This window comes from Acomys russatus, chromosome 2, assembly GCF_903995435.1.
Source record: "Acomys russatus chromosome 2, mAcoRus1.1, whole genome shotgun sequence".
NCBI lineage: Eukaryota > Metazoa > Chordata > Mammalia > Rodentia > Muridae > Acomys > Acomys russatus.
Window position 1 is genome coordinate 67802087 of NC_067138.1, and position 27595 is coordinate 67829681.

Sequence of the window (27595 nt, forward strand, 5' to 3'; positions counted from 1 at the left end):
TACATATACAGTCATTCTTCTTCCGAGCCATACAAAAACAGGCCCCAGTCGGCCTTGGTTCCCCTGTACACATGTGTAGTCCTTAGGACTTGAGTAGGAAAATAGAGGCATCACTGAAACCTGAAATGTGACTGTTGTGCTGAGCAGAGTGGGTCTGGACTGGTGGAAGCAATGAGGAGGAGGAAAAGAATAGGAATCCTGAAGCAGATCCTCTCAATGGTGGGATGTGAGAGATTAGGATGAAGAGGAGAGACAGACATGATGAAGGCTTACACAACTAGCAGCTAAGCTGTGGCACTGGTGTCACCTCATGCTGAGATGAGGGGAGAGTTGAGAAGAAAGCAACATGATGCTTTTGAAGCTGCTGAGGCCAGTGAGTCCGAATACCACCTAGTTTAGTGGCCCTCAGCGTTTAGTGCTGCGACCCTTTAGCACAGTTGGTTGCGATGCGGTGACCCCCACACACACATAAAATTATATTCGTTGATACTTCATAGCCATAATTTTGTTACTGTTATGAATAATAATATAAATAGCTATGTTTTACCATGGTCTTAGGCGGCCCCTGTGAAAGAGTCATTCAGCTCCCTAAGGGGTTGCAACCTACAAGCTGAGAAACACTGGACACAAATGTTGGGTATCCAAGAGCCTGTAGGACAGGGGAGAGCTGGTGCTTAGGATGTGAGATGGTTGGAGAGTCCAGTCCCTTGGGTGACACTTCTTCAGCCTAAGGAAAAGAAAGGTCTCATAGTAGTGAGTGACAGGGACAACATGGAAAAAAAAAAAAAAAAAAGACAACAGAGGGGAAATATAAAAGGACGGGTTCGTGAGCCTTAGCACTGTGAGAATAAGAACAGCCGCTTTCTGGGCCTTCATCCCCACTTCCTATGTTACTGGTGCCATGACAACCTGTTCTTTACTGGGTCTCTTTCTTTCTTTCTTTCCTTCTTTCTTTTTTTTTTTTTTTTTTTTTTTTTAAGAAGCTTTACTAACTGACTAGAGTATTCTCAGAGCCAACAGTCCCGATGTTTCCCTATTCTTTCAGTTTTTGCAGAATAGCAGATTGTAGTGTGGTGGAGGATGGCTGTGTCCCACCTGTAGATCACTTGGCATCTTCTCCGTCAACAGTACAAGGAAATGGAGAGGGGAAAATAGGTGCACACTTAGTGGAAGAGTTGGGGAAACAGCAGTAAGGTTCTGGAACTTGTGCATCTTTGAAATTGTCTAAGCCGATCTTAGTCAAGGTCATTTGCACATTACCAGCCTTTCCATAATTCTGTCCTGTTAGATCTGAAGTCTCTCCTTTTAGCCAGTCTCCTAAAAAGCCTGAGTTCATTGAGAGATGGTGAGTGTATGTATCTGTCTTCCCAGTGCGTTTAGCTGCTTTGTTAAGAACACACACAACCACCTCTGTCACCACTGCATACCTCATGCTAACACTCAGACTGCTTGGTGGTTACAATAGAAAGAGCATAAACCACTTTTTTTTTTTTTTTTTTTTTTTTTTGGTCTGTTTGGCAATTAACCATTCACTGGCTTTTTTTTTTGTTGTAACATGCACTTCCTTTCTCTTGTTTTCATTCAAGCTATATACGCCATGGAAATTAATGTGGAGAAAGACAAACAAACAGGAGAGACCAAGATTCTCTCTGCATCCACCATTGGCCCAGAGGGGGTCCATCAGAGAGGAGTCAAAGTCTATGACGATGGTACCAAAGTAGTGTATGAGGTGCACTCAGGAGGCACCGTGGTAGAAAACGGAGTCCACAAATTAAGTGCAAAGGATGTGGAAGAGCTAATTCAGAAGGCTGGACAATCAAGCTTCAGAGGACACATGTCAGAAAGGACTCTTGTTGCAGACGGGAGCCTGGGCCATCCCAAGGAACACATGCTCTGCAAAGAAGCCAAGTTAGAAATGGTGCAAAAGTCCAGGAAAGATCGCTCTTTGGGAAACCCCGGGCAGCAGGCCCAGCCCGCCAGCACAGAAGGGCCAGAGGCAAACCTGGACCAACCTGTCACCATGATTTTTATGGGCTACCAAAACATCGAGGATGAAGAGGAGACTAAAAAGGTGCTAGGCTATGACGAAACCATCAAGGCCGAATTAGTCCTGATCGATGAAGACGATGAGAAGTCGCTAAGAGAGAAGACGGTGACGGACGTGTCCACAATCGATGGGAACGCAGCTGAGCTGGTGTCCGGAAGACCCGTGTCAGACACCACAGAACCCTCATCCCCAGAAGGCAAGGAAGAGAGCCTGCCCACAGACCCGGCCCCAGGTACCCAAAAGAAAAAGCGATGTCAATGCTGTGTTGTCATGTGACCACTTCTTTCTCCTCCTCTTTCTTCCGGGCAGCCTCTCTACTCTCCACCTCTTAAATAGACCTCACTGTACCACTAACTGCGATACTGTGAACTGGAAGCAAACACCTGCCTTGCCTCGCAGTTGGATTTGCTTTGATCTCTTCTCACTCACATCTTTCCTTCTCCTCACTTGGGAAACAACGTGCATGTGTGTGCTTCACTCTTCCTTCCCCCCGCCCCCCTGCAAGAACTTAGTTTTTCCTCTAAACCTTCCCTTGTATCTTCAAGAGCGAATCAGTGCCGTACTGCTCAGTCGGAGCGGACCTTCATAGCACCTGGTTATCTTGTAGCCTTAATTGACTTGACTGGACTCAAACCCATTGGCACCAGGGGTTTTCATTTTGGCTTGTGTTCACACTCTAACATAGACACACATACACACAAACACACACATATACACTGCCACGCCCCTGCCTCCTTCGCTGTGTGGATCTTTGTTTTTTATATCTTGTGTAGCAAAAATGCTGTGGGCTCTCGTTGGTTGCTACCATAACCAAAAGTGGACCTACCTTAATCTGGCCGTTCTAGGATGACATGATGCTTTTTCTTTGCTGCCTTACATATGCTTCCAGATGACAGTATTGTACTTTCCTTCTTCTGTTAAAACCGAAATGAAGTTGACTCAAAAGCAAAGAACCCAGCTCCTGCCCCTGCTGACATAGGAACTGACTCATCAGCTACCAGGCTCTTTCTATGGCTTACCCGAAGAACCCTTTATACAGGATTTTCCAAGGACCTCAGGCCACCATTGTTTTCAGCACCCGCAATGCTCGTCAATCCATAAGCCCCCAAAATGTAAAGTTTTATAGTTTCTTTTTCATGGATATTTTCTGATCGAATTCATCTATTTTCAAAGAGGGCATCGTTTTGAGAAGTCTCTCTGCAGTGACCACATTCCTTAAAACAGTCTTTCTGACCTGGGCGGGGCTGTCCTAACCCTAACCCCCACTGTATCAAGGATGGCGCTGTGCGTATTAACTGTCCGTCTCCCACACCCGGTTGGTTAGTCTTACATCTGTGCTTTTCTTTTTTCTTTTAATGTCCTCATGGGTAAGAGAATGTTTCAGGTAACCTCGGTGTATAGGTTTCTCCACTCAAAAAAAAAAAAAAAAAAAAAAAAAAGTTTTTCAATGTGAAAAAAAAATGTTCAATGATGTAGAAAGATCTTGAATTCTTCCACATAGTCTGATTAGGCGGCACATTCTTGGGCAGCCTACAGCATCGTTTCTTCAATTTCCGGGAATTGTAGACTATTAAAGCGTTTTCATTTTAACCTAAAACATGATGAACATCCCTTAAAATACATTGTTAGCGCTGCCCCAAACTGGGCAGCTATGCGTTTAGTGAAACCAAAGGGACTTAGAAAAAGAATGCTAATACAGGAACTTGATGAAGCTTGTGATGTGTTAGCTGATTTCAATGGGAGATAACTTTGTTTACCCAGACACTCACCTCATCATACAAATCACTAACAGAACCATCTATGTTCCCTATGATGTACCACACCAAGTTGTAATTTATCTTGGAAGTAGCTCAGAAAAATGTAACAATATAACGAAGCCTGGAGGATTGAGGTGCAGGGCCAACTACGTCTGTCCCATTTAACTCAAGGGTAAATCTGTTATTTTGTTGTTGTTGTTCATTTCTTGGCTTGAAGTTATATTTATTATGATTAGAGAGTAATGACATTTTTATTTCTGTTATTTTTTTTCCTCAAGTAGTTTCATTTTTATTGGACACAACATGAGTCATTTATAATCTTTAATATGTAAATAAGAAAAAAGATTAAAGAAAGGAATAGCAAAGGAGTGAGCTGTTTCCCAAATTGTCCCCTCCACAGTTTCCCGTGAGATAACTGGGGACTTACTGTGAGGTCTGGGCTTCAGAGCAGCTACCAGAAAAGGCAGCGGCTGGAATCTGGGAAGCTGGTTCCAGAGCAGGCAGTCCTCACTGCTCTGTTTTCCACTAGTGGTTAAATAGCACACAAGTCTTGAACAAAACGCCACATGGCTAAACCCCACTTCCACGAAAGGAGAAACTAGGTCCCATGTTTTTAGACAATTTATCCTCTTTATGAATTCATTTGGGAAATATACAATCTGGAAGTTTACTCCGCCTTCTCTTTTACTGTCTTGGGGATTCGGGGCTGCTCAATGTTAGGTTTCAAAAGCACAGTGAGGGAGTGAACAGCAGAACTTGGAGTCCCTGGGCCTGCTGTCTGGAGCTTCCAGGACACATTGCCCCTTCCTTAAGAAAACTACTTATCTATGAGGAAAACAGTCTGTACCCCCACTCCTCCTAAGACCACAAGGACCAAGGATAACACCCCCTCATCTGCTGCTCATTATGATGAGCTAGCGACTGGCGAACTCTGAGTTCTGTTTGCTCTGTTGGTTTTGTTATTTAAAAAAATAATCATTTAACTGAAGTAAGACATAGTGCCCTTATTAAAATTATCTGTGGCTACAGTGAGTGAAAGTTTGAATATGGCTGATGCTAGCCTACTATTCCATTCTCTGTGAGGATTCAGGCTCAGCCAATCCTTTTTTGGACTGAACCTGATCAGCCCGCTTACAGCATTTAAGTTATTGCCTTGATGATGAAAATGTAAACAGAGTCGTAATTGTGACTCTGCCTTTCCCATGCCCCCCCCCCCACCTCTGTCTTGGTATTATTTGTGGTCTTCCCCCTGCTAGAGGCCAGGTATGTGATTGTGTGGTTGCAAAGCCAGACAGAGCCAGAGTAAAGAATCCATGAGGAAGCCACAAAACCGCAATCTTGTTTTGAGCTAATGTTACTTGGGCTGTTCTTTAAAATATAACCCATCTCCACTCAGCACGGTATAGCACATCGTTCATCTCGGCACTAGAAAGGTAAATCCCCGTTAGTCTGAGGCCAGCCTGCTTTATAGAGTGAGGTTAACCAGGGCTACATAGTGAGACTTTGTCTCAAAAAAAAAAAGTACAGATACCCACACATGAATGTGTATAATACATACATGTATATTATACATGTGTACAATCAGTTTCCTTTTAAATGGAAGAGAAGAAAAAGGAGGAGAGGAATGTTTATTTTCACTTCAATGGTATTTAATTAGATTCACTGGCAGTTACGATGAACCTTCAAGACTTGAATATTCTTGACATTAATTTTCTTTCTTTTAACGTGTAGTAAGACGTAGGGGGTTCTTTTTAACCTTTTACCCATAGTTGTATTATTTTCCTTATATAATTAGCAAAAAACCAAATTGCTTCTAACAAACTGCTAATGTCTGGTGATTCCACTTATCACTGGCGGTGTTGAGGAAAGGGCTGAAAAACTCGCTTCTGTACTGAGATTTCATAAATGGCAAACGCATATAGAGAGGCTCCCCAGGGTTACAGCAGCATCTCTGGGACAGAACTCTGGGGCCAAACTCCTTTGCTTTCGGAAGAATTTTCTTCCCAGGAACCACAGAACACCCTTGAGAACTATAAATTACCCAATGCCAGAACCAATGGGTATCAGAAAAGCAGAGACCAGAGTAAGGTGATAGAGGCGAAAACATCACATTTCTTGCCCTGGCTCTTCCTTCTTAAGGAACATTGGCCTCGTCCATTTGAAACATAGAGGAAGGTAAAACAGATGACATACACTGGGGACATTTTTGTTGGTGTTGTTCTTACTTAAAACCTAGACCCTGGGTTACCTCTCTTTGTGGCTGCTCCCCCTGGAGAGTTTAACTCCCCAGTGTGGCCTTCCCTGGTAGATGCAGCCTTGTCTCCCACACTGTCAGTTTACAGTTTAAACCATTCCAAGGTGAACAAGTTCATATTGTATTTTTGTAATAGGCACATTTATTACCAAGTCCATAAATTCCAAGCATTTTAAAGAGGTAGGTTTTTGAAACATTTATAAATATGCAATTGTTTGAAAACTCCATGGTCTCTTAGTCAAGGTGTATTGATTAGGACAGACCTGGAAAGCATCTTTTGTTCTAGCAGCTTAGTGACACACCGTAGGCCCTTTGGAGTTATTGGTACATATAAAAACAGCTCAAACAGGGAGGCTGGAGAGATGGTTCAGTGGTTAAGAGCACTGTCTGCTCCTCCTGAGGTCTTGAGTTCAATTCTCAGCAACCACATGGTGGCTCACATTCATCTACAATGTGATCTAATGCCCTCTTCTGGCATGCAGGCCTACATGCAGGCAGAGCACTGTATACATAATAAATAAATAACCCCTAAAAAAAAAAATACAGGTCAAATGAATGAGAAAAATTGGGACCTGTTTATCTTCCCAGCCTCGTCTTCTCTAGGACTTGCCAGGAAAACCTGCCCACATCTTCTAGGGGGGGAACTAAAATCCCTCATTAGAAGAGTAGACTTTTTACGGCTTCAGCAAACTTCTTAAATGCCACGCCACTAAAACTCTAAATGCTGATTGTTTAAATGTAGAGATATAGAAAAACTGCATCCTGGAGTTCTTAAAAGAAAATTTCACTGCCGATCCATCCTCCAACCAGCTCCCGAGGCCTCTGCTTCCCTTACCCACTCCAGCTTAACACCAGAGGGTCGGAACTGCCATGTAAAAGCCTAGTTGTCGATGTGAAAAGAGGCAATCGAGGGACCACAGACTTTGTGCATCAAAGATCTGGACAGCCTTAATTTTTGTAACAGTAACAATTATGATGATAATGATAATAACAGTAATTTTTCACTGTTTTCTCTTACTAGTCAGGAAAACAAATGTTTCCTGATGTTCATGACTTTTTTACATTTTGTGACTATTTCTAGGTTTTACAGGCTGCAGTGTGAATGCTCATCTCCTCCCCTACTGCCTCTAATTGGTCACCTGGAGCTTTTTTTTCCCCCCCAAGTCACTGCATTTTTTTTTTTAATCAAAATAAAAGCACCTCTCACCAACCATGAAATTCTCCCTAGACTCCTTGCAAATCCTTCTGACTTGAAAGAACAGAATCCCAGAAAGAAAAGACATACAGGGTGGCTTTCTTTTCCTTTCCTTACATGGTTAATGTACTGTATAGCATATATGTTTACAGAATGTATCTGCCTTGTGGTGTCAATGTGATGAATGACAGAAAAGGGGTTTTGATGTGCCATTGGATAGTTTGCCTTAGCACCGCTGTGTAAGGTCTCCTTTTCTGTCCTGTTTTAAAAAATGAAACAAAACAAACAAAAAATAGAAGGTTGTACTAAAAGCTGTATCAACACAACATTCTCTTCCCCCACTCCAGCCCAGAGCTGTGAATTTGATCATGGGAGCTTCAGGCAGAACCTGGAGGTGTGGCTTGAAAGTAGGCGGAGCTTGGGCCTTATCGCTGCCCTTGTACTAACTGAATGTACTTCCGGTGACCAGCTGAGCTTGCAGACTCACTCTGATAGGTTGCAGGGAGCGCATGCCATCTTACAGCTGCTTGCTGTGAGAGAACCTGTTAGGTCCCCTACCTGGGTCTGGGAGTCTGGGAGCACAGTTGTAAGCACAATTAAATTAGCTTGAAAAAGCAAGAGAGAGAGACTTATATGGGTCCATCCCTGAAGGCATGCATTTACTGCAGTCTAAAGTAAGTAGCATAATATAGGTGGGGTAAAGAGTCACTATAGAAAGGGAGTATTTTACATTTATGTATTTTTTTAAAGAATAATATTTTTATAGTGAAATCTATATGCGTTATGGAGCCTGAGTTTGAAAACACCCTCCATTGACTGAGTTATTTCTCCATTCCCTTATGGTTTCTTTCTGGTGATTTCTACAACACTAACACCCAGATCTTGTGACTCAGCCTTATTCTGCCTCTGCATAAAATCCAAGGTTTCCAACAGATGTGTGCTGTAAGATTGAGCTTTCTGTGCTTGGCCCATTAGATTGTGTTGCTTTGATGGCCCTTTGGACCATACCTTTAATAACTGCCTTTGGAAAGGAGATGGCATTTTCCCATGCAAGAGAAACCTAGCAGGGATCAGAATCTAGCTCTTTTACACCCTCAAGAGGTGATTGCTGAATTTATGGTTAAGGGACCATTCCCTATGCTACATCTACACTTGTGGTATAAAACATCTGAAATTATGACTTGGAAGTATATAACCATCTACACTGACAGGGTGCCCAGCCTTTTGACATTATAACATGACGGACGATGCCATACAAAACTTCTTGGACATTCACCATCTGGGATGCATTCAGTATGTGATCTGCAGGTTGGACATGCCTGATTGATAGTCTGTACAGAAATAATATAAACAATGCCAAACTCACCTCCTCGGCCTTGTATCCATCACTGAGGTGGCATTGTGATTTCAGAGATTTATAGCAACAAGAATTTTTATCTTCATCCATAGATGGGACTGTGAATTTGTAGAGTTCTTGAGTCTTTTATCCAATTTTATGCTGAATCTATGAATCCCCATTCATCACCCTCTGGTGTTGCTGAACCTCCTCCTCCCTGCCCGTTCTGTATCCAGCTGACAGAAGGGGTCACACCTCGGAGTCTTTGCACCATTGTAGTTTAACTCCCTTCTCAGAAGCATCCTTTCCCAGCAAGCCAAGGTCATAAGTATTCTTTCTATTTCAATAAAAATAACCCCCCATGGTTCCTGGACAAATAATTTTAAAATGCTCATCGCAAGAATCTCCTCCCCCTCCAGAAAAAAAAAAAAAAAAAAAGAGCCCAACTCAAGCCCATGTGTGAACCTCGCTGCCATGAAGACAGTTGCAGAAAGCATAAAGAACTATGCAATTGCCTGAAGGTGCTGAGGGAGAGCCAGTTACTCTTGTTACCAAGGAAACCTCCTGGCTTCCAGATTGGGTGAGCAGGGCAACATCGATGGGTTTGCAGTGACAAGTCTCTATATAAAGTGGTCAGAGGTCACCAGGCACTATCTGATATGGCTGGTTCTGCATGTAGCTCACAGAAGTCCACAATATTCTATTGTGGCAAACGGGGAAGAAGAGTTCTGTCTTTTGCAGGGTTCTGGAACATTCTTTCTTCCTTCCAAACTCCTGGCTTAGAAGAGACAAAAATCTCAACAAAGGTTCCAGAAAATGTTGTGTGCGATGCAGCTTTTCAGTTGAATGTAGGTTGTTGATGAGAGGTTCAGCTTTAGCAGCTCACTCGGAGTGAGCGGCGCCTCTGTATATACATTCATTTGTGGTTGGTCAGTGGGGTGGGGGGGAGGCTGGGAGACTATTGTGCTCCCTCTGAATTAGACTTGCTGGGCTAGCTGCTGTACTTTGTAACCAGAAGTGTACTTTGACTGTTCTGTTTCCTTCAGATGAAAACAAAACAAAAAAACAAAAACCAACTTAAAAAAAAAAAAAAAAAGGAATCACTGCCAGCGACATCTGATGCTGTCTGCGTAGCTTCTCTCTGTTCCTCTGTACCAGTATTAATAGACAATAAACTGCCTTTTCACTGCATCCACTTCTATGTGTCTGCGCGCTCATTCTTTCTGCTTCTCACCGGCTCTAAGTGGACCACACTGGAGGTGCCTCCAGCCACCCTCTACAACCTAACATGAATCCAGTAGCTACCATACCCGTGGATTGATCCAGAATCACCTGGGTGTGCCTTACGACTGATTAGAGAGCTCAGTCCTACCTATGGAACATAGATTCCCAGGTGAGACTATTCATCCTCAATCTAAAACACATTCCAGGTGATTCTGATCCCTGTTTTAGCTGGCCCACACGTCTGGGTGCCCCTGGTACCCTGCCTGCCCTAGACGGTTTCCACACTAACTGACCCACTCGCTCAGCGTCACTCTCTCTGGCTTCCTTTGGCACGTCTCTTTCCACACCTGTCCTCTGAGTTTCAGTTCCTCTTTTTCTTGCAAGTCCCAGCGAGGATTCACTGTTATCTCCTGGGTAAACTTGGGCCCCCTCACGTTAATAGTCTTTTCTCAGTCCGCTCACGACACAGACACTCCCGGAGACACACGGCTGCTTGTCTCCCTGCTCACCACCGCATTGACTTCCCGTAGAACAGAACACATGAATGTGTTCGCTGTGTTACCGGAGAAGAAGGGTTTCTTGGTTTTGTGAACCGAGTAGTCCTTGTCATAATGACTCACGTTCGGCTCTACACAGCATACAAACGAGAGAGTGTAGCTGAATTTTAATAAGCTGATTTACGGGCTGGAGAGATGGATCAGTGGTTAAGAGCACCGCCTGCTCTTCCAAAAGTCCTGAGTTCAAGTCCCAGCAACCACATGGTGGCTCATAACCATCTGTAATGTGATAGGGCGCCCTCTTCTGGCTTGCAGGAGTACATGCAGGCAGAGCACCGTATTATTATACATAATAAATACATCTTTTTTTAAAAAGCTTTTAATAAATAAATAATAAGTTGATTTACAAAGCAGATTTTAGGCCCAGTCTGGCCTATTGACTTGTAGCTTGTCATCTTTTGGCCTAGGACAGGACTCAATTAAAAAAAAAAAAAAATCATGGCATGAAAGAATCAATAAAACAACAATATGACACCACCTATGGAAGTGTCACAGAGAATTCTGTCCTTGAAGGACATAGTGTAGTTTAAATTATTTGGGGTGTGTATTTGGGTTTCAATGTAGATTTGGGGGGAGATGTCTTTTTGCTTGGAAAGTAATGGAAGATGAAAATATAAATGGCAGCTTGTAGACGTTCCAATGGCCAGATTGGGACTAGTAAGAGTTTCTACCAATACAAAGTGGAGGAAATGTGGTGTCATCTTACCCCTATCAGATGTGCTGGAGAGGCAGCAATGGCATGGTTCCTATGTACCTACTCATTTAGCCTAAGTGTTTGTAGACCCATGTTTTGACTGGTGCTGCCAAGCTGTAGGAGGCAGGGCTTTCTTTACATCGTCTTTTTGATGATAAGAATATTATAAAATGGCACCTGTTGGCCTGGACCACAACCCTGGGGAAGTACATTACAATACATGGGCCACAATTCTAGGTCATGCCAATGAGGGGAAATATAGAAATGTATGAAAAGCTGAGCACCAACCTCCAGCGACAGCTGCAAATAGAGAAATTATACTCATGTAAATCCTGTGAAAGTCAGGAGTTAAAGACAGATATTAATTTGCTTGTGATAAGTGTCTGTCCTTCCCCCGCCCCAGCAATGACCCTGTTTCTCCCTATTGTAAAGAGTATAAACTGTTCCAGTGTGTTTCGGGATTACCCCCAAACGGAAGCCGCTTAACTCTCCTTCAAGTCTGTGGCTGCTTTGATAACATGTGAATTGCCTGAGATGGTCGTTTTGTTGATCAATAGTGTTGGATATAAGCAATTCCAAATAGTACAGCCTAGCCTTTCTATTCTGGGGCTTCTCCACTTTCGAGGTGAAGTCTAACTGTAGCAGGGGAGCTTCAGATAAGAAAAACAGCACCCTCAAGGTTGACGTCATTGTTGTTGAGGAGAGCGGGTCAAAACATTGATGGGGATTCCAGGTGACAAATTTCACATTCAGCTCTCCGCTTCAGACAACGGAAGGCTCTCTGTCATGTAAGTGGTGTACGGTTGACCATGAAATTAGATGGAGAAATATTTAGGAAACTGGGTCATTCTTTCAAGAAAAGACAAAATGGCACCAGTTATTTGGACCTTTAAATGCTCAAGGAAATATTCAGGGGTACCGGCGCCCTCCGTAGGCTGGGAGGTGTCTGCAACACTCCTTATCCAAAGAGAAAGAGGGTGACAGTTGCTCTCATCTACTCATGAGAAGTGTGTTTACAGAGTTCATCTGCATTGAAGTTTAAATATGCGTGCTCCTCTGCTTTTAATTTGACTCCCTTATTGTGTTTCTTAGGTCTGGTATTTGCAGGGCAGTGATAGTCTTTAATGCTCACTTCCTTGTCTTCCTGAAAATAAGAATCAGCACCAAAGACTGGCAGCTGGGGGAACTGGTGGTGAGGCATCAGCCTTTCTCTCCAAGGCTTGTTAATCAAAAAGTGACACGATCCAGGGTGTGTTTCCATTTTGACCAAAGGCTAATCAAATGTAAAAGCGATAATAATATTGCCAATTTTCTTTTTCATGACTCATGGGGTACTGAAAACATGAGCATTCTTATTGTGTTTATTAGTGTGTTTATTGAGGCAGGGTGTGTGGAGGTCAGAGGGCAACTTGCAGAGTCAGTTCTGGCCTTCTCCTACTTGGGTCTTGGGATTGAACTTGGGTCCTTAGGCTTGGCAGCAGGCACCTTTACCTGCTGAGCAATTTCTTCAGCCCCCACTAAACTATTCTTTTCCAGCTAGGGTCCATTGGTCGGGCTGAGGACAACACCAAGGTGAGAACAATTCAGCAGTCAACATGAACTGTTTATACTTAAAGATCTGATGCCACACAACAGAACAAGCTGGGTTTGCTTTCCCTCAAGTGCTAAGTACTAGCACCATCTCGGAGAGCTGACACGCCCATACTCAGTCCTCCTCCAAAGCCCAGGGTGTTGGAATATCACGTAAATCATTCTTACCTTGTCCACGTACCAGCATGTGTGAGATTGTTAATGTTTCAGCTGTCCGTTAACTTCCTTGAGCATTAATTTTAGCACACCACCCTAAATAGTTATCACATGGCATAAAAGTAACTCAAAATAAATTTAAATGAACATTGTTAATTTCCAAATGGCTGCTGGTAAATGAAATAACCTGAGAGTAGATCTCGTGTTTAGTTTTGTTAAGAATTTCTTTAATTTTCTGCATTTCCCTTCATCTTTCTTTCTTTCTTTCTTTCTTTCTTTCTTTCTTTCTTTCTTGTATATGAGTGCTTTATTTGCAGAAGAGGGCATCGGATCATATTATAGATGGTTGTGAGCCACCATGTGGTTGCTGGGACTTGAACTTAGGATCCCAGGAATAGCTCTTAACCACTGAGCCATCTCTCCAGCCCCCAGATCTCATGTTTTTAAAAAGGTGAAAATACAGTAAAAAATTTGGTCATAATTACTGCTCTATCTCTACCATCATCAGACAAAAGGACAGAGGATCAAAATGGCAACTGTTCTCTTGGCATGTGCATCAGTGGCCCATAATGCCAGCCGCACCCTCTCCCCAAACCCAAGGAAACACTCTTTTGCCTGCTTGGATTTTTTAAAAGTTAAAGTCCAAATTTCTCGTTTCAAAGATCAGAGTGGGAAATAAGAAACGACAGTTGAGGGGCCAGCACAGCTGAGAGTGGCTTCATGTTCTCTCGGCTGAGGCAGGTGCCTGTCAGTCACACTTGTCCTCACTTAGCAGATAAAGTGAGCACGCTGTGTTCAGCCTGCTCAGACTATCCAGCAAGGTCTGGACCGCTTGACCAAGTAGCAGTAACATCCGTTCAGGCCCAGAGCCACCTCCTGAAGCAACAGCTTTTTTTATCCTTGGAGGCCAATCTGATTGGCTCCTGCTGTGCTACTTGAATAAAATGCATGGCCAGATGAGAGTTTTCAGAGAGCCTAGGAGGGGAGGGCAGAAAGCAAGACTGTAGGGCCTCTGGTGGGCCCGGGGTTAACAGTAAAGCATGCTTACCTTCAGCTTCAGGAGGACTCCTCCCTGCTGCCTACTCTGAGGATTCTTGAAGAGCCAGGATTTAGTCAGTGTGAGCTGTGACCTGGCTGATCACAGAGAACAGGGAGAACTGAGTGGAAAAAGCAGCTCCCTCTGGTCCTTCTTATTTCTCTTCTTTAACGTTTTTTGGGGAGGGTGGGGGGGGGTGTTGAGACAGGGTTTTCCTGTGTAGCCCTGGCTGTTCTAGACTCGCTTTGTAGTCCAGGCTGGTCTCGACCTCACAGAGATCCACCTGCCTCTGCCTCCGGAGTGCTGGGATTTTCTTTCTCCTCTCCCTTTCCTTTCCTCTCCCCTCTCCCCTTTCTCCTTCCTATCAAATGAGCCCATTTTCTGCCTGAGTTCCATTCTCTCCTGTCTCAGTTCATTTTCTGTGGCTATAACAACATACCTGAGACTAGATAATTTACAAAGTACAGAAACTTATTTACCTCACAGTCTGGAAGCTTGAAAGTCCATAGCTGCCAGGACTAATGGTGTCACAACATGGAAGGAGGAGAAAGGACAGGCAAGTCTACTCAGAGAGACAGGTGAGGTGAGCATCCACTCTCTGGATTACAACCCATTTTCTCTGTGACTGACGCAGTCCCTGGAGAGCAAGGACTCACTCCTTTGAGAAAAGACTTGATCCCTCTTTACCACCTAACCAAACACATCTTAAAGGCCCCCACCTCCAAATCCACTACAGTGGCCCTCAGCTCTCAAGGAGCATCTTAGAGGAGACAAGCCATACTCAGTCCCTAGCTTTACCTGCAGTGTGAGGTGACCTTTAGAGAGCTTGAGAGTTCTCCCAGAAAGCACCATGCCCTGGAGCTCTATGGATTTTTGTTTGTTTGATTGGTTGTTTTCTTGCTTTTGATGTGGCAGAATTTGGGAGACATTTTTAAAAAATCAATAATGAGAGCCTCATCCCAGAGTTCCCAATGTAATTGGTGTGTAGGGCCACCTGAGGCATTTATTATGTTATACTATTTGTTGTGATGATATTAATTTAGTAAGTTTATGAAGGTAAACCTGCTGGGAACAACACCTAGAAATGTCTGGGGTAGGCAGAAATGGTCCAGGTTCTAGGCCTCTTAGCTCTCCCAGTAAAGGGAAGGTGGGGCCTTGGGATTAGGGAATGAAGTAGAACCCAAAGTGTGGCATTAGCCAGAGGGGCACCTTCAGATAATTTCAGTTCGCCAATCCTGTTCCTCATCTGTAAAATGAAAACAATGCCTACATCACAAGGCTTAAGACTATTTTAAGCAGGGTGTGGTGGCACAGTCTTGGGAGAGCCTCCAGAGGGGAGGAGGGCCTGCGGCCTGAGCTCGGACTATAGTCAGTAGTCTGATGGGGTAGAAGGACTCTGAAGGGACTGAAGAAGTGGCTGGAGGCCAAGCTGTGGGTGATCTGATCATGCCTCTGGGAATAAGTAACCTGTAAGTTCAAGGGTTGACCCCGGACACACTGAGATGACTCACACAAGGGTGTTGGTTTGGTTTGGTTTTCCTTTGCACCAGGAAACAACCATTGCCATAGTTTTATCTTCTCTTGAAAAATCAGATCTAGGCTGGGCATGGTGGTGCGTGCCTTTAGTCCCAACAGGCAGGCAGGTAGATCTCTGTGAGTTCGAGACCAGCCTGGTATACAAAGTGAATTCCAAAGCTGTACATGGTGGCGCCTTAATCCCAGCACTTGGGAGGCAGAGGCAGGTGGATCACTGTGAGTTCGAGGGAGTCTGGGATAGCCAAGGCTACACAGAGAGACCCTGTCTTGAAAAACCAAAACAAACAAAGTGAATTCCAGTCAGATATGTTACACGAAGAAACTCAGTCTCAAAAAGGCCAAAAAAAAAAAAAAAAAAAAAAAAAAAAAAAAGAAAGAAAGAAAGAAAAGGAAAGAAAAAAAAAAAAGAGAGAAGAGAGAGAAAAATCGGATCTAGCCAATGGAACCCACTCAGGAGACAGGCATTTGTTGAATGCTAGCTGGGCTACAGGAGACCCTCTCTCAAAACAACAATAATAAAATAATTGAAAGCAGGAATTTGAATAAAATACTTGTATATTTTTCATTGTAGTATCCTTCCGAATAGTGAAAAGATGGGAAAGCCCTTTTAATACCGATCAACAGATAGCCATGACAAAATATGATCTGTCCACACAGGAGAATATCACTGAGCCAGGGAAAGGAATGGCATCTTGAGCTGTACTGCAACATGGACATTGGCAAATTACACCAATTAAGGGATGCGGGCAGGAAAGAGTCAAATGTTGTGTTGCTCTATGTTGTGAGTTTTCCAGACTGCTAAAGGTCATGGAGACAGGAAGTGGGAGAGAGGTTGCCAAGGACCAAGGGGGGAATGGGAAGTTAGTGTCTAAGAGGGACAGACTTTCTTCTTGGAAAGAAGGGAAAGTTCCAGAAAAGGGTCATGACTACAGTTGTACCACAGAATGAATGTGCTCGGTACTACTGATTTGTAAATACAAAGATGGTCAACGACTACGTGAAGATGCCACCAAATAGTTATTAACCTTGAATATGAGCACATACTTAAGCAAAGGAAGACTTTGCCAAAGGCAGGGTGGTGTTTGTGGTGGAATCTGTAAAATGAGACCAGGCAAGGGGGGGAGGCGAACTCAGGCAAGAGGCGATATGCAAGCCGACTGCCAAGCTGAGTGTGTTTCCATGGAGACCTGGTGATGAGGCTCTGCCCTGGGCTGGTGTCTGGTGGGTACTGGAGAGTAGACTAGATCTCAAGGGCTTTGGAAAGGAGACTTGATAGACTTTCAATGTGGGGAGGAGGAAAGCAACACTGAAAGGCCTAAAGCAGGACAGCCTAAGCCTGGAGACGGGTTCCTCCCAGAGAGACTGCTGCTGTTGCTTATGGACTTCCTGGAACTTGTGTGGGTGATGCAGCTCTCTGCCCTCAGTTTCCTCACCATTAATATAAGGATTCATGTGTGGCTGTGTCTCTCACACCAGGCCACCAGGAAAGTTACATGAGTTATAGCTGAAAAGAACTTAGCGTAGTGTCTGTGATGGTTAGTGTTAAACGGTCAAGCTTGGCCGAGTCTAGAATTGCCTGAGAAATGGGATGCTCAGGCCACAGATGTGGGGGATTACAGTAACTGCTGTAGGAAGAGTAATGTGGGGCGCTGTGGGCAGGACCATTCCCTGAGTGGAGGACCCTGAATTGTATAGATGCAGACACCCAGCAGGACACACGCATTGATAGCTCCCTGTGGCTATGACATGACCAGCTGCTTCTAGCTTTGGCCACACTGGCTTGCCCACCATGTGGACTGTCCCCTCGGAACTGTGAGCCACAATAAACTTCTCTCCCTTACATTGCTTTTGTGGAAAAATTTTGTCATAGCAACAAGAAGAGAAATGATACAGCATTCAATATAGAATCTGTGTGTGTTTAAAGATTTATTTATTTATTATTATGTGTACAGTGCTCTGCCTGCATGTACACCTGCAGGCCAGAAGAGGGTATCAGATCACATTATAGATGGTTGTGAGCCACCATGTGGTTTCTGGGAACTGAATTCAGGACCTCTGGAAGAGCAGCCAGTGCTCTTAACCTCTGAGCCACCTCTCCAGCTCCTGTGCTTGCTGTTTTTTAATTGGTTAAATCTGAGGTGTGTAGGGAGGCACAGGGGCTGGTAGGGAGGAGCAAGGCTGGTGTGTTGATATGTATTACTCTATGTTGTGCCTTTGGATCATTTTTATTTTTTAAATTTTACTTATGTATTTATTTATTATTTACTTATTTATTTTATGTAAATGAGTGCCTTGACTGTATGTGTGTCTGCAAACCACGTGCATGTCTGCAGAAGCCAGAAGCGGGGGTCAGATCTCCTGAGCAGAAGTTGAGCTGCCATGGGTGCTGGGAATGGAAGAGCGGGCAGTGCTCTCAACCACTGGGCTGTTTCTCCAGCTCTGGATTTAAAAACAACAACAACAACATGAAAATAAGGTGCCTGGGGAGAAATGTATATATCACCAAGAAGTCAATACTTTTCAAGCTTTGGGCAGCATGGGAAATATTTGGGACTTTTATTCAAATGTGGGATCTGGCTGGACTGGTCCCAGATAGATTCAAGGTCTATATCTCACCAACTTCCAGGAGGGATAACACTGCTAAGCCACTGGCCTGTCCTTGAGCAGCAAAGTCACTGGGACCAAGTGCTGTCTGTTATCTTGGGCTATAGAGCAAATCACCTACACGCAGTGACTTAAAGCACAAACAGTTGCAATCTGCCCTCCATACCCATGAGTTCCACAGCCACCACGTTGGACTGAAAATGCTTGGAAGGAAATGTGTCTGTACCGAATGTGTACCCATATTTTTTTTCTCATCATTCCCCAAAGAATATGCACATAGCATGACACAGTGATGCGCATAGCATGGCATAGTGATTGTACTTTACAATGTATACAAGAGGTTGTGTGTAGGTTCTATGTAAACCCCACACTATATCCACGAGGCACTGGAGCTTTCAGTGAATTTGCTATCCTCTGGAGAGCCTGGAGCCAGTGTTCTGTGCCTTCTGAGGGCCGAGCCGATCGCATTTTTAATCCTTGCTGCTACTGACATCAGTCATAGTTGTGTATGAGTTCTTGCTCAGGGTCTCTTCCAAGATGGACAGGCAGAAGCTGGGACTATAGACACCTTGAAGACTTCATTGCTTTCAGGTCTGATACGTGGTGCAGGCTGTCCCCTGAGACCCCAGTGGGGGGCTGTCAGTTACAACACCTACCTCTCTACCCACAGCATCCTCTCACAGCAAGGGGATGTTTGTGGCTCAGTAGCTGCATTTCAAAAGCAGCTGTCCAGGGCAAAAGTCAAGCTTGAAGCCTTGCCTAGCCTCCACAGCCTCACTGCATCACTCCCGTCTCTTCTGCCTGCTATGAGACAGTCAATAAGGCCACCCATAGTTAAGGGTAAAGCAACTGGACACCTCATTGAAGGAAGAAGTGTAAAAAAAATAATAATAAAATAAAAGAGATTGGTCTTCAAGCTACAAAAAGGCTGTTTAAGAAAGCTGTAACAGAGCCAGGCATGTTGGTGCCCACCTTTAGTCCCAGCACTTGCGGAGGCAGAGACAGGCCATCAGTGAGTTCGAGGCCATCCTGGTCTACAAAGTGAGTCCAGGAAAGCCAGGGCTACACAGAGAACCCCTGTCTCAAAAACAAAACAACAACAACAATAAAATAATGCTGTAACCAGAACAGAAAGCAATGGAGTTGTCTACTAGAGTTATATTTAAGTATGTGGCTAATGTTTTGGTAGCCAAGTGAGTCTCTGCTTCAACAGGTTCGGTAGCCTATGAATATCTAGTACCGATGATCTCTTCTACGTGATAGACTTTGTGACTATGGGATGTGACCTCTTTCTCTTCAGAAAGCCCTGTGTGCAGCACAGTGCTTGGTACACAAAAAGGACCCAATAAACATTTGCTGGACGGATGGGTGGATGGATGGATGGATGGATAGATGAATGGATGGGTGGGTGGGTAGATGGGTGGGTGGATAGATGGATGGGTGGGTGGGTAGGTGGGTCGATGGATGAATAGATGGATGGATCAATGGATCAATGGATTGATGGGTGATAATGGTTTTAGGACTGAGAGTCTAGAGTCTGAAGACTGCAAATCTGCCCAGAACTGGCCTCTTGGGCACTTTTCCCAGGGAAAAAGAGTGATGATAAATACAGTCAGATCTCAGAATGCATAAGGCTTTGGCTTCAGGCTTGTTTGGAGGCCACCAGAGCAGTAGGGTCCTGTCCTGTCCTGCAGCCTCAGTCCCTTGCAGGATCAGTCGCTGTGGGAGACCTGGTAGATAGGGAAAGCCTCTCAACTTGCAGTAAACAGAAACTGAAACTAGGAGTTCAAGAGAAAATGAAAATAGGCAGTGGCCAGTGTGTTACAGTGATGGCTCATTTGATGCAGCACTCTCTGTTTCCTGTTTCCAGCCTAACCTGAAGCAACCACAGCTCTCAGGGGTTTTCCCTGGGGACTTCAAGCTCAACAGCAGCAGGAAGGAGGCAGGAATTTCCCAAGATAAAAGTCCCACTCTTCTGGCTATTTGGGGAGTCTGATCGCACCCTTCATGGGGTGGGGGAATATGCACATGGCACCCACTCCAGCATCTCCCACTTATAACTGGCTCTCAGCTCCACAGCCAGCATAAAGAAATTAGGGAGGGAGCCCTCGGGAGTCTCATGTGATTGTCAGGACCTACCAAGAAGTCATTTCCCAGTAGTCGGCTAGTAACAAGAAAGGATGTCTTGTCAGGCATAGTGTAAGCTAGCTAGTCATCAGATTGTCTATCTTCGGATCTCCTTCCGTGGCAGCGCACAATCCCCTACTTATCGTGAGTGTCCTAACTCGTGTCTTGGCTCCAATACTGTGGAGCTTGGCATGAGCAGTAAGACATAAAGCCCAGAAAAGACAGTGTCAGAAAGACTCTGTAGGGTTGTCAAACCTAAGGACCTCTGGCCTGACAGTTTCTCCCTGCACACCCTCAGGCACTGTGAGCATGCACAAACACAATATACATGCGCACAGACAGATATGCACACAGAGATGCCAGGCTTGGTGGAGCACGCCTTTAATCTCAGCAATCAGGAGGCAGAGGCAGGCGGATCACTGTGATTTTGAGACCAGCCTGGTCTACAAAGCGAATCCAGAATGGCCAAAATAACATAGAGAAACCCTGTGCACATTTGTAACCCCAGCACTCTGACGGTAGAAACATTAGGGAGCAGAGGTCATCTTCTGCTCTATAGTGAGTTGAGGCTAGCCTGGGCTACATGACACCCTCTATAAAAACAAACTGTGTGTGTGTGTCTGTGATGTGTGTGTGTGTGTGTGTGTGTGTGTGTGTGTGTGTGTGTGTACATTATAAGGGTAAACAAGATCATCTTAGGCTGGGATTTACCTGCTATAAATTTGGGTTTCAAGCCAGGCTTCTAGGCCTATGACTCACTGTATAATCCCTGCTCCAGCCTGGACCATCTCCCTGTCCTGAACATCCTGTTCCTCTAATGTGTTCCCTGCCATGCCAGCCTACAAAAAAATTATTCATCCCAATAGGACGGGCTTCCCACCGCCTGCTCTCACACTTGCCAGATTTCTGTTATTTTTCTTTTCTTTTCTTTTCTCTTCTTTCTTTCTTTCTTTCTTTTGTTTTTCAAGACAGGGTTTCTCTGTGTCACTCTGGCTGTCCTGGACTGGCTTTGTAGACCAGGCTGGCCTCGAACTCACAGAGATCCACCTGCCTCTGCCTCCCAAGTGCTGGGCTTATAGGTATGCGCCCCCACCACCCGGCTAGCTAGAGTTCTTGTCTCTTTCACATCTACTTTCTCTTCCCTAGTCCCATAAGAAAAGCCTTGCCGTCCTTCTAGCTCACTGCTTGCAAGTCTGTCCTTTGGCTAAGGGTGAATTGCTTTAGGACAAGGGGGCCACCCTGTGCACGTGCGCTTGTGAACACCACCGTGCTAACTGCAGGGCCTCACAGGCAAACACATGAAATGTTCACTGGGTAGATGTTGGTGAGGAAAAATAAGCCCACGCCAGCTTTCTCAGTGCCCACCCCCCATACCCCCTCCCCCTCCCCCACCTCCACCCCCCTTCTCACTCCTCAGCCTAGGGCAGTCGGCAATGGCAACGTGCTGATGTGGGAAAACCAGATACCCGGCTCAGCACAGACTGAACATCCCTCAGTCTAGAACAAACAGAAGGGTCTGTGGCCATGGATGAGATGGGGACACCATATTATAGAGAGGAGGGCACAGTTCCAAAGACCGAGCCCTCTGTTTCAAGTAGCTCCTGCTACTTTACATTTTTTAAGAGGAGCAATGCCGGCCCCTCCCCCCTCCCCCTTGCGTCCTCCCCCTGTCTTCCCCCTCCCTCCATCTACCCCTTCTACCAGGCATGTGTGTGGTGAAGGGAAAGCCATAGTAAATGGCCCACCACCTATGGGTGTGTGTGTGTGTGTGTGTGTGTGAGAGAGAGAGAGAGAGAGAGAGTCACAAAAGTCCTCACCAGTTCTGCAATGGGATGGAAGCTTGACAAACATGAATTACCCTGGGCCTTGCGTGCTTTGCTGTCTCACTCCATGGTGGTGACATTAGGAGCTCACTGCTCTCTCTGGTAATAATAGCTCAGTAAACACAGTGAAAGCCAGGTGGTAGTGGTGCACACCTTTAATCCCAGCACCTGGGAGGCAGAGGAAGGTGGATTTCTGAATTCGAGGCCAGCCTGTTCCACAAAGCAAGTCCAGGACAGCCAAGGCTACACAGAGAAGCCCTGTCTCAAAAAAGCAAAACAAAAAAACAGAAAAAGGGGTGGGGGGGAGGGATGGATTCAGTGAATATAAGCTATCAGCTGGAATGAGTAATCCAGGAGAGAAATGCTGGGTGGAGCTCCTGAACTCTAAGTGCCACCGGTAAACTCTGGGAGAATAATTCAGCTTTGCCTCCCATTAAAAATAATTCTGGGGGTGCTGAAGAGATGGCTCAGAGGTTAAGAGCACTGTCTATTCTTCCAGAGGTCCTGAGTTCAATTCCCAGCAACCACATGGTAGCTCACAACCATCTTTAATGAGATCTGGTGCCCTCTTCTGGTGTGCAGGCACACAGAATACTGTAGAAATAACAAGTAAGTATTTTAACAATCATAATAATATCAACAATAATAATAATTCTGGGGAGCGCGGTACTGTGGTACACACCTATAATTCCAGCACTGGGGGAGGCAGAGGCAGGTGGATCTTTGTGAGTTTGAGGCCAGCCTGGTCTATAAAGTAAGTCCAGGACAGCCAAGGTTATACAGAGAAACCCTGTCTCGAAGAAAAAAATAATAATACTTCTGGGGATAGTGAGATGGCGAATGAGTAACTTTCTGCCAAATCTGAGCACCTGAGTTTGATTCCTGGGACCTAGGTGGTGTAAGGGAGAGAACAGACTCCTGAAAGCTGCCCTCTGACCTACACACACTAGCAGTGCATAGCATCACATATGTGAATAAATAAAATATTTGAAATAATAAATCTGCTTCCCTTTTATGCCAAACAATGCAGCCTGTGTTTACTGAATTGACTGAATGTCACACGGCAGAAGAAAAAGTGAGAGCAGTTAGTGTGAAAGAGGCTTCAGGACTGCTCATCCACCCTGAAGGGCTGACTTGGTCCCTGTTCTGTGGCATGCACTTTGTATCAGTCAGCTCTCTGTCGCTGTAATGTGTAGCTCCGGCAGTGGGACATTATTACTTATAGTTCTCTCATTATTTCTGCTTTGTTGCTGGTTTTGATTTTTGTGCAGCTGACCTTGAACTTACCTTGTGGCCAAAAATAGCCTCCCCCTCCCAAGTGCTGGGGTAATAGGTGTGGCTCACCACACCTAGCTTACTCACATTTTATGTTGTATAGAGGCATGGTTACAGGTCTGTCCAAGATGGCTTCATGCTGGACTCCGGATGAAGAAGGCATCCCTCTGTGTGACATACGGTCTGTGAGAGAGGAGTAAATAGCACCGGCAGCCCTGCACGTGACTCACACAGTTCACACTTGGCTATGGCTCTCGGACTTGATTTTGTTCCGTTGGGCCTGGCATGGGAGGGATAAGGCAATCCACCCTTCCCATGCAGTGCCTCTGAAAGCTTCTTGGCACTGAATGAGCACATGTAATCCTCTCATAATGGGTGCAGAAAATGATGCCACGTGCTCTTGCGAACACTGTCTAATATTAATCTTCTAATCACCCTGTAGCACAGGTATCATCATGCCTGCTTTTCAGCATAGGCAATTGAGGCTTGGCATGACAAACTAGGGTGCCCAAGATGTAGCCGGTAACTGGCACCTTGTCTGGCTTGAAGCTGGGTTTGGTGGTTTAACCAGCTTTGGGCTTGGCTCCAGCTTCTGGAGGACTCGTTGTATGAGATGTTGTCACTGCATAAACATTTATAAAGTAGTTACTGTGTGCCTGGCATTGTGCCCGACAGTGGAAACATGGGGATGTGCAAACAGATGTTCTTCCTAACTCCTTGAACCTAAAACCAAACCAGAAATGTCAAGCATCAAAGAGGGTGCAGGACCAAGCAAGCACACACCCAAACACACGGACTCAAGATATTGGAGGGACCTGGCTCTGGTGACCACAGAGAGACCAAGAGCCAAAACACTGCAGCAGCATGAGGCTCCTGTCAAGGTCCCGCCTGTAGGCTAGAGTTCTGAAGGGCATTCACCGGATGTCACTATCTGCGGGCACGTGCCCAGCCTTCTGCCCACAAGACTTTCCAAAGCAGACTTGCATGGCCGGACCCTCCCTCCCTCCTTCCCTTGTGCTTCCTACTGTGGTGTTTGATCCAAAGCCCTGAGGCATCCCTCCTGGGCTTTACTTCTGCCTTATACAAAACCATACACGCCAAAAAAACAAAGATCCAGCTGCCTCGGTGTCAATCTAAGAGCGAAAGAGAAACCAGATTTAGTCTGCTTTTGAGTTGGCATGAGACACAAATTGCTTAGACTGCCAGAAGAAGCCAAGCTCACTTCTTTAATCTCTGTCTCTTTTGGTGGCAGGGTGATAACAGGAAGGGAAGAAAACCTCCTGGTGTGGTTTGCAAAGTGACCATAATAATAATAATGATAAACGCGTTTTTGGTCATAAAGTTTCAGGACCAAAGCATAGGGCTTAGCGTTAGCCTGACTCTACATGCAAAGTGATGACATAGAAAGTCATTGCTCATCAAAAGAGATGGCTTGTGGGCTGGGAAACAAGCCACTTAGAAAGTGAGGCATGTGTCCCACAGCCGAGTCTCTGGCCAGATCCCACATCTGCAGGGGAATGGTTTTTAAGAGGTGATTCTACTCTCAGCTTGGCTGTGGTCCACCTGCATTTTAGATAATTTTTGCAAAGCCAAGTACTTAGTGTATACGCACACACAGACATCTGCGTAGCTGTGTGTGTTATTGTCCAGACCCAACCCCCAAATTAAAAAAAAAAAAAGAGAGGATACATATTGGTATATATGAGGAGATGATTGATGAGGGACTGTCTCGCACTTGATTAGCTAGGCTAAGAAGCTCCAAGACCCACTGGCTTCAAGATTAAGGCCCAGAGAAGTCAGTGGCATAGTTGAATCCAAACTTAAGAGCCAGAAACCAGGGAAGCCAATGATGTAAGCCCCAGCCTGAGTCCAAAGAACTAAGGAGCAGGAACAAGCCGAGCTGGCTGTCTCAGCTGAAGCAGATAGCAAACTTTTACCTGTTGGCTTCATCTAGCCATGACTATATGGGATGGTACCCATCACACTGTTGAAGGCAGACTGTTACCCAATATTTCTAACTCCTCTGTGGCCAGCCTCTCAGATATGTCTAAACACAATGTTTTTACCATGTATCTGGCAATTTCTTTCTTTCTTATTTATTTATTTATTTATTTTTATTTTTATTTTTTATTTATTTTTTTTCTGGCAATTTCTTATGCCTGTCAACTTGACAAGTAGATTTAGCTGTCAAGTGTATCTATACACAGAATATGTATGGATACAAATACTATTCACAGGTACAAATACCTGAGATTTAATCTGAAAACTACAGACACCAATGTGCATTGAACTCTTTAAAAAAAAAAAAAAAGATTTATTTATTTATTTATTATGTATACGATGTTCTGCCTACATATATGCCTGCCCACAAGAAGAGGGCACCAGATCTCATTATAGATGGCTGTGAGCCACCATGGGGTTGCTGGGAATTGAACTCGGGACATTTGGAGGAGTAGCCAGTGCTCTTAATCTCTGAGCCATCTCTCCAGCCTCTCAGAGCTGGAGCATGCCGCTCTCATTTCCCTGAATCCTCTCTATTCTAATGTCAGAGTTATTTAAAGGGTATGTGTGGGGGGGAGGGGTGTCACTGGGAGATCCACCAGCATGGTTTAAAAAGTAGACCATAATAATTGGCTTCGAACTCACAGAGCTCCACCTGCCTCTGCCTCCCAAGTGTTGGGATTAAAGGCATGTGCCACCACGCCTAGCTAGTAGTTTGATGGTTTTTTAGCAAGCAGTTAATAGTACTTACTATTCTTGCTGAGGAGCCAAGTTCAGTTCCCAGAACCTTGCTCAGGGAGCTCACAATCACCTGTAACTCCAGCTTGAGGAGATCTGATGCCCTCTTCTGGCCTTCACAGGTACTACACTCACATGTACCTACACACATATATGAAACATTTCTTTTAAAGTTCTGTCTTATCTTGGCTCTGTTTTGTGTGCGTGTGTGGGTTTTTTGTTTGTTTGTTTGTTTGTTTGTTTTTGTTTTTTGTTTTGTTTTTTTGTTTGTTTGGTTGGTTGGTTGGTTTCTCGAGACAGCATCTCTCTGTGCTAGCCTTGGCTGTCCTGGACTCGCCACAGCGATCCACCTGCCTCTGCCTCCTGAGTGCTGGGATTAAAAGTGTGTACCACCATCTGGGAGGAGGATGGGTATAGCTCAGCTGATAAGCCTGCTTACCTAATATGCATAATACCATGGACTCCGTCCCTAGCTCTGACTCTACAGGGCATGGTGGTGCATACCTACAACTCCAACAATCGGGAGGCTGAGGTAAGAGGATTGAAGTCCAAGGTCTGTATTTAATTGCATAATGAATTATCTGAGACCAGCCTGAGCTACATGAAATCTTGCCTCAAAAGAAGAAAGAAAGAGAAAAGAAGGAAGGAAAAGAAACGGAAAAAAGAATGCAACTTGGAAAGCTGGGCATAGTGACTCATAGCTGTAATTGAAACACTCAGAAGTCTGACGAGTCAGGAGGATTTCCACGAGTTTAAATGCAGTCTAAACTACATAGTGAGTTCTAGGCCAGCCTGAGCTACACAGAGAGTAAGACCTTCATCTCAACAAAACCAAGCAACCAATCAGTTTAGTCTTAGAAAGATAGACCTTCTTGGAGAGACAAGCAGACAAACTCAGCCTAATATGGAGTTGGGAGATAGTGTGCCTTAGAGCCTCCATTGGAGAAGCAAGGGATATGTGTGTGGTATTGGGACCACAGGACCTCTGTCTTCAGGGCCAGCCTCAGGGGGATGAGCAGATGAAGCATCTGGTTTGTTGTATCTTAGTAATCCACATAAGTCATAATTTGTGAACACACAACAGCTGTTTCTACTGACACTAGATGTACAAATTCAGGCCACCCAACAACCACTATGGATGGGGAAGGGGCTCACAGGCCCCTACCCTGGACTGCTAAGCTATTAGCCACTGTGATGCTGATCTCAGTTGTCAACCTAACACACCAGGGAAAGAGGGACCCTCAGCTGAACTGCCTCCATCAGGTTGGTCTATGGCTGTGTCTGTGGGGGAATTTTCTTGATGGCTGACTGATGCAGCAGGGTTCTTCCCACTGTGGCTACTGCCATCCCTGGAGCCCGTATAGGAAAGAAAGCTGAGCAGACCCAAGGAGTTACCCAACAGGCAGAGTTCCTCTGTAGTTTCTGTTTCAGCTCCTGCCTCCAGGGACCAGCCTGAATTCCTACCCTGACTTCCCTCAGTGAACGACTCTAGGCTTTAAGACTTACGTAACAAACCATCTCCTCCCCAAGTTAGTTTTAGTCCATCTTTCATCACAGCAGCAGAAAGCAAACTGAGAAGGCCAGGCGGCCAACAGATTCTGAGGGAGATGAGGAGATGTGACATATGATTGTAAACCCACTGGTG

General features: G+C 45.0%; 1 protein-coding gene across 5 annotated transcripts in view; it reads left to right on the forward strand.

The window, feature by feature from the left end:
* Positions 1 to 27595, forward strand: part of Palm2akap2 (PALM2 and AKAP2 fusion) — a 321160-nt gene that overhangs the window by 140858 nt on the left and 152707 nt on the right. For 3 of the 5 annotated variants that reach the window (XM_051162363.1, XM_051162377.1, XM_051162368.1), the window contains exon 6: positions 1587 to 2279. The exons of the other annotated variants lie outside the window; for them this stretch is intronic. In XM_051162363.1, the coding sequence (XP_051018320.1) occupies positions 1587 to 2279 (693 nt within the window). The remainder of the gene's footprint in view (positions 1 to 1586; positions 2280 to 27595) is intronic. 5 annotated transcript variants of the gene reach the window in all.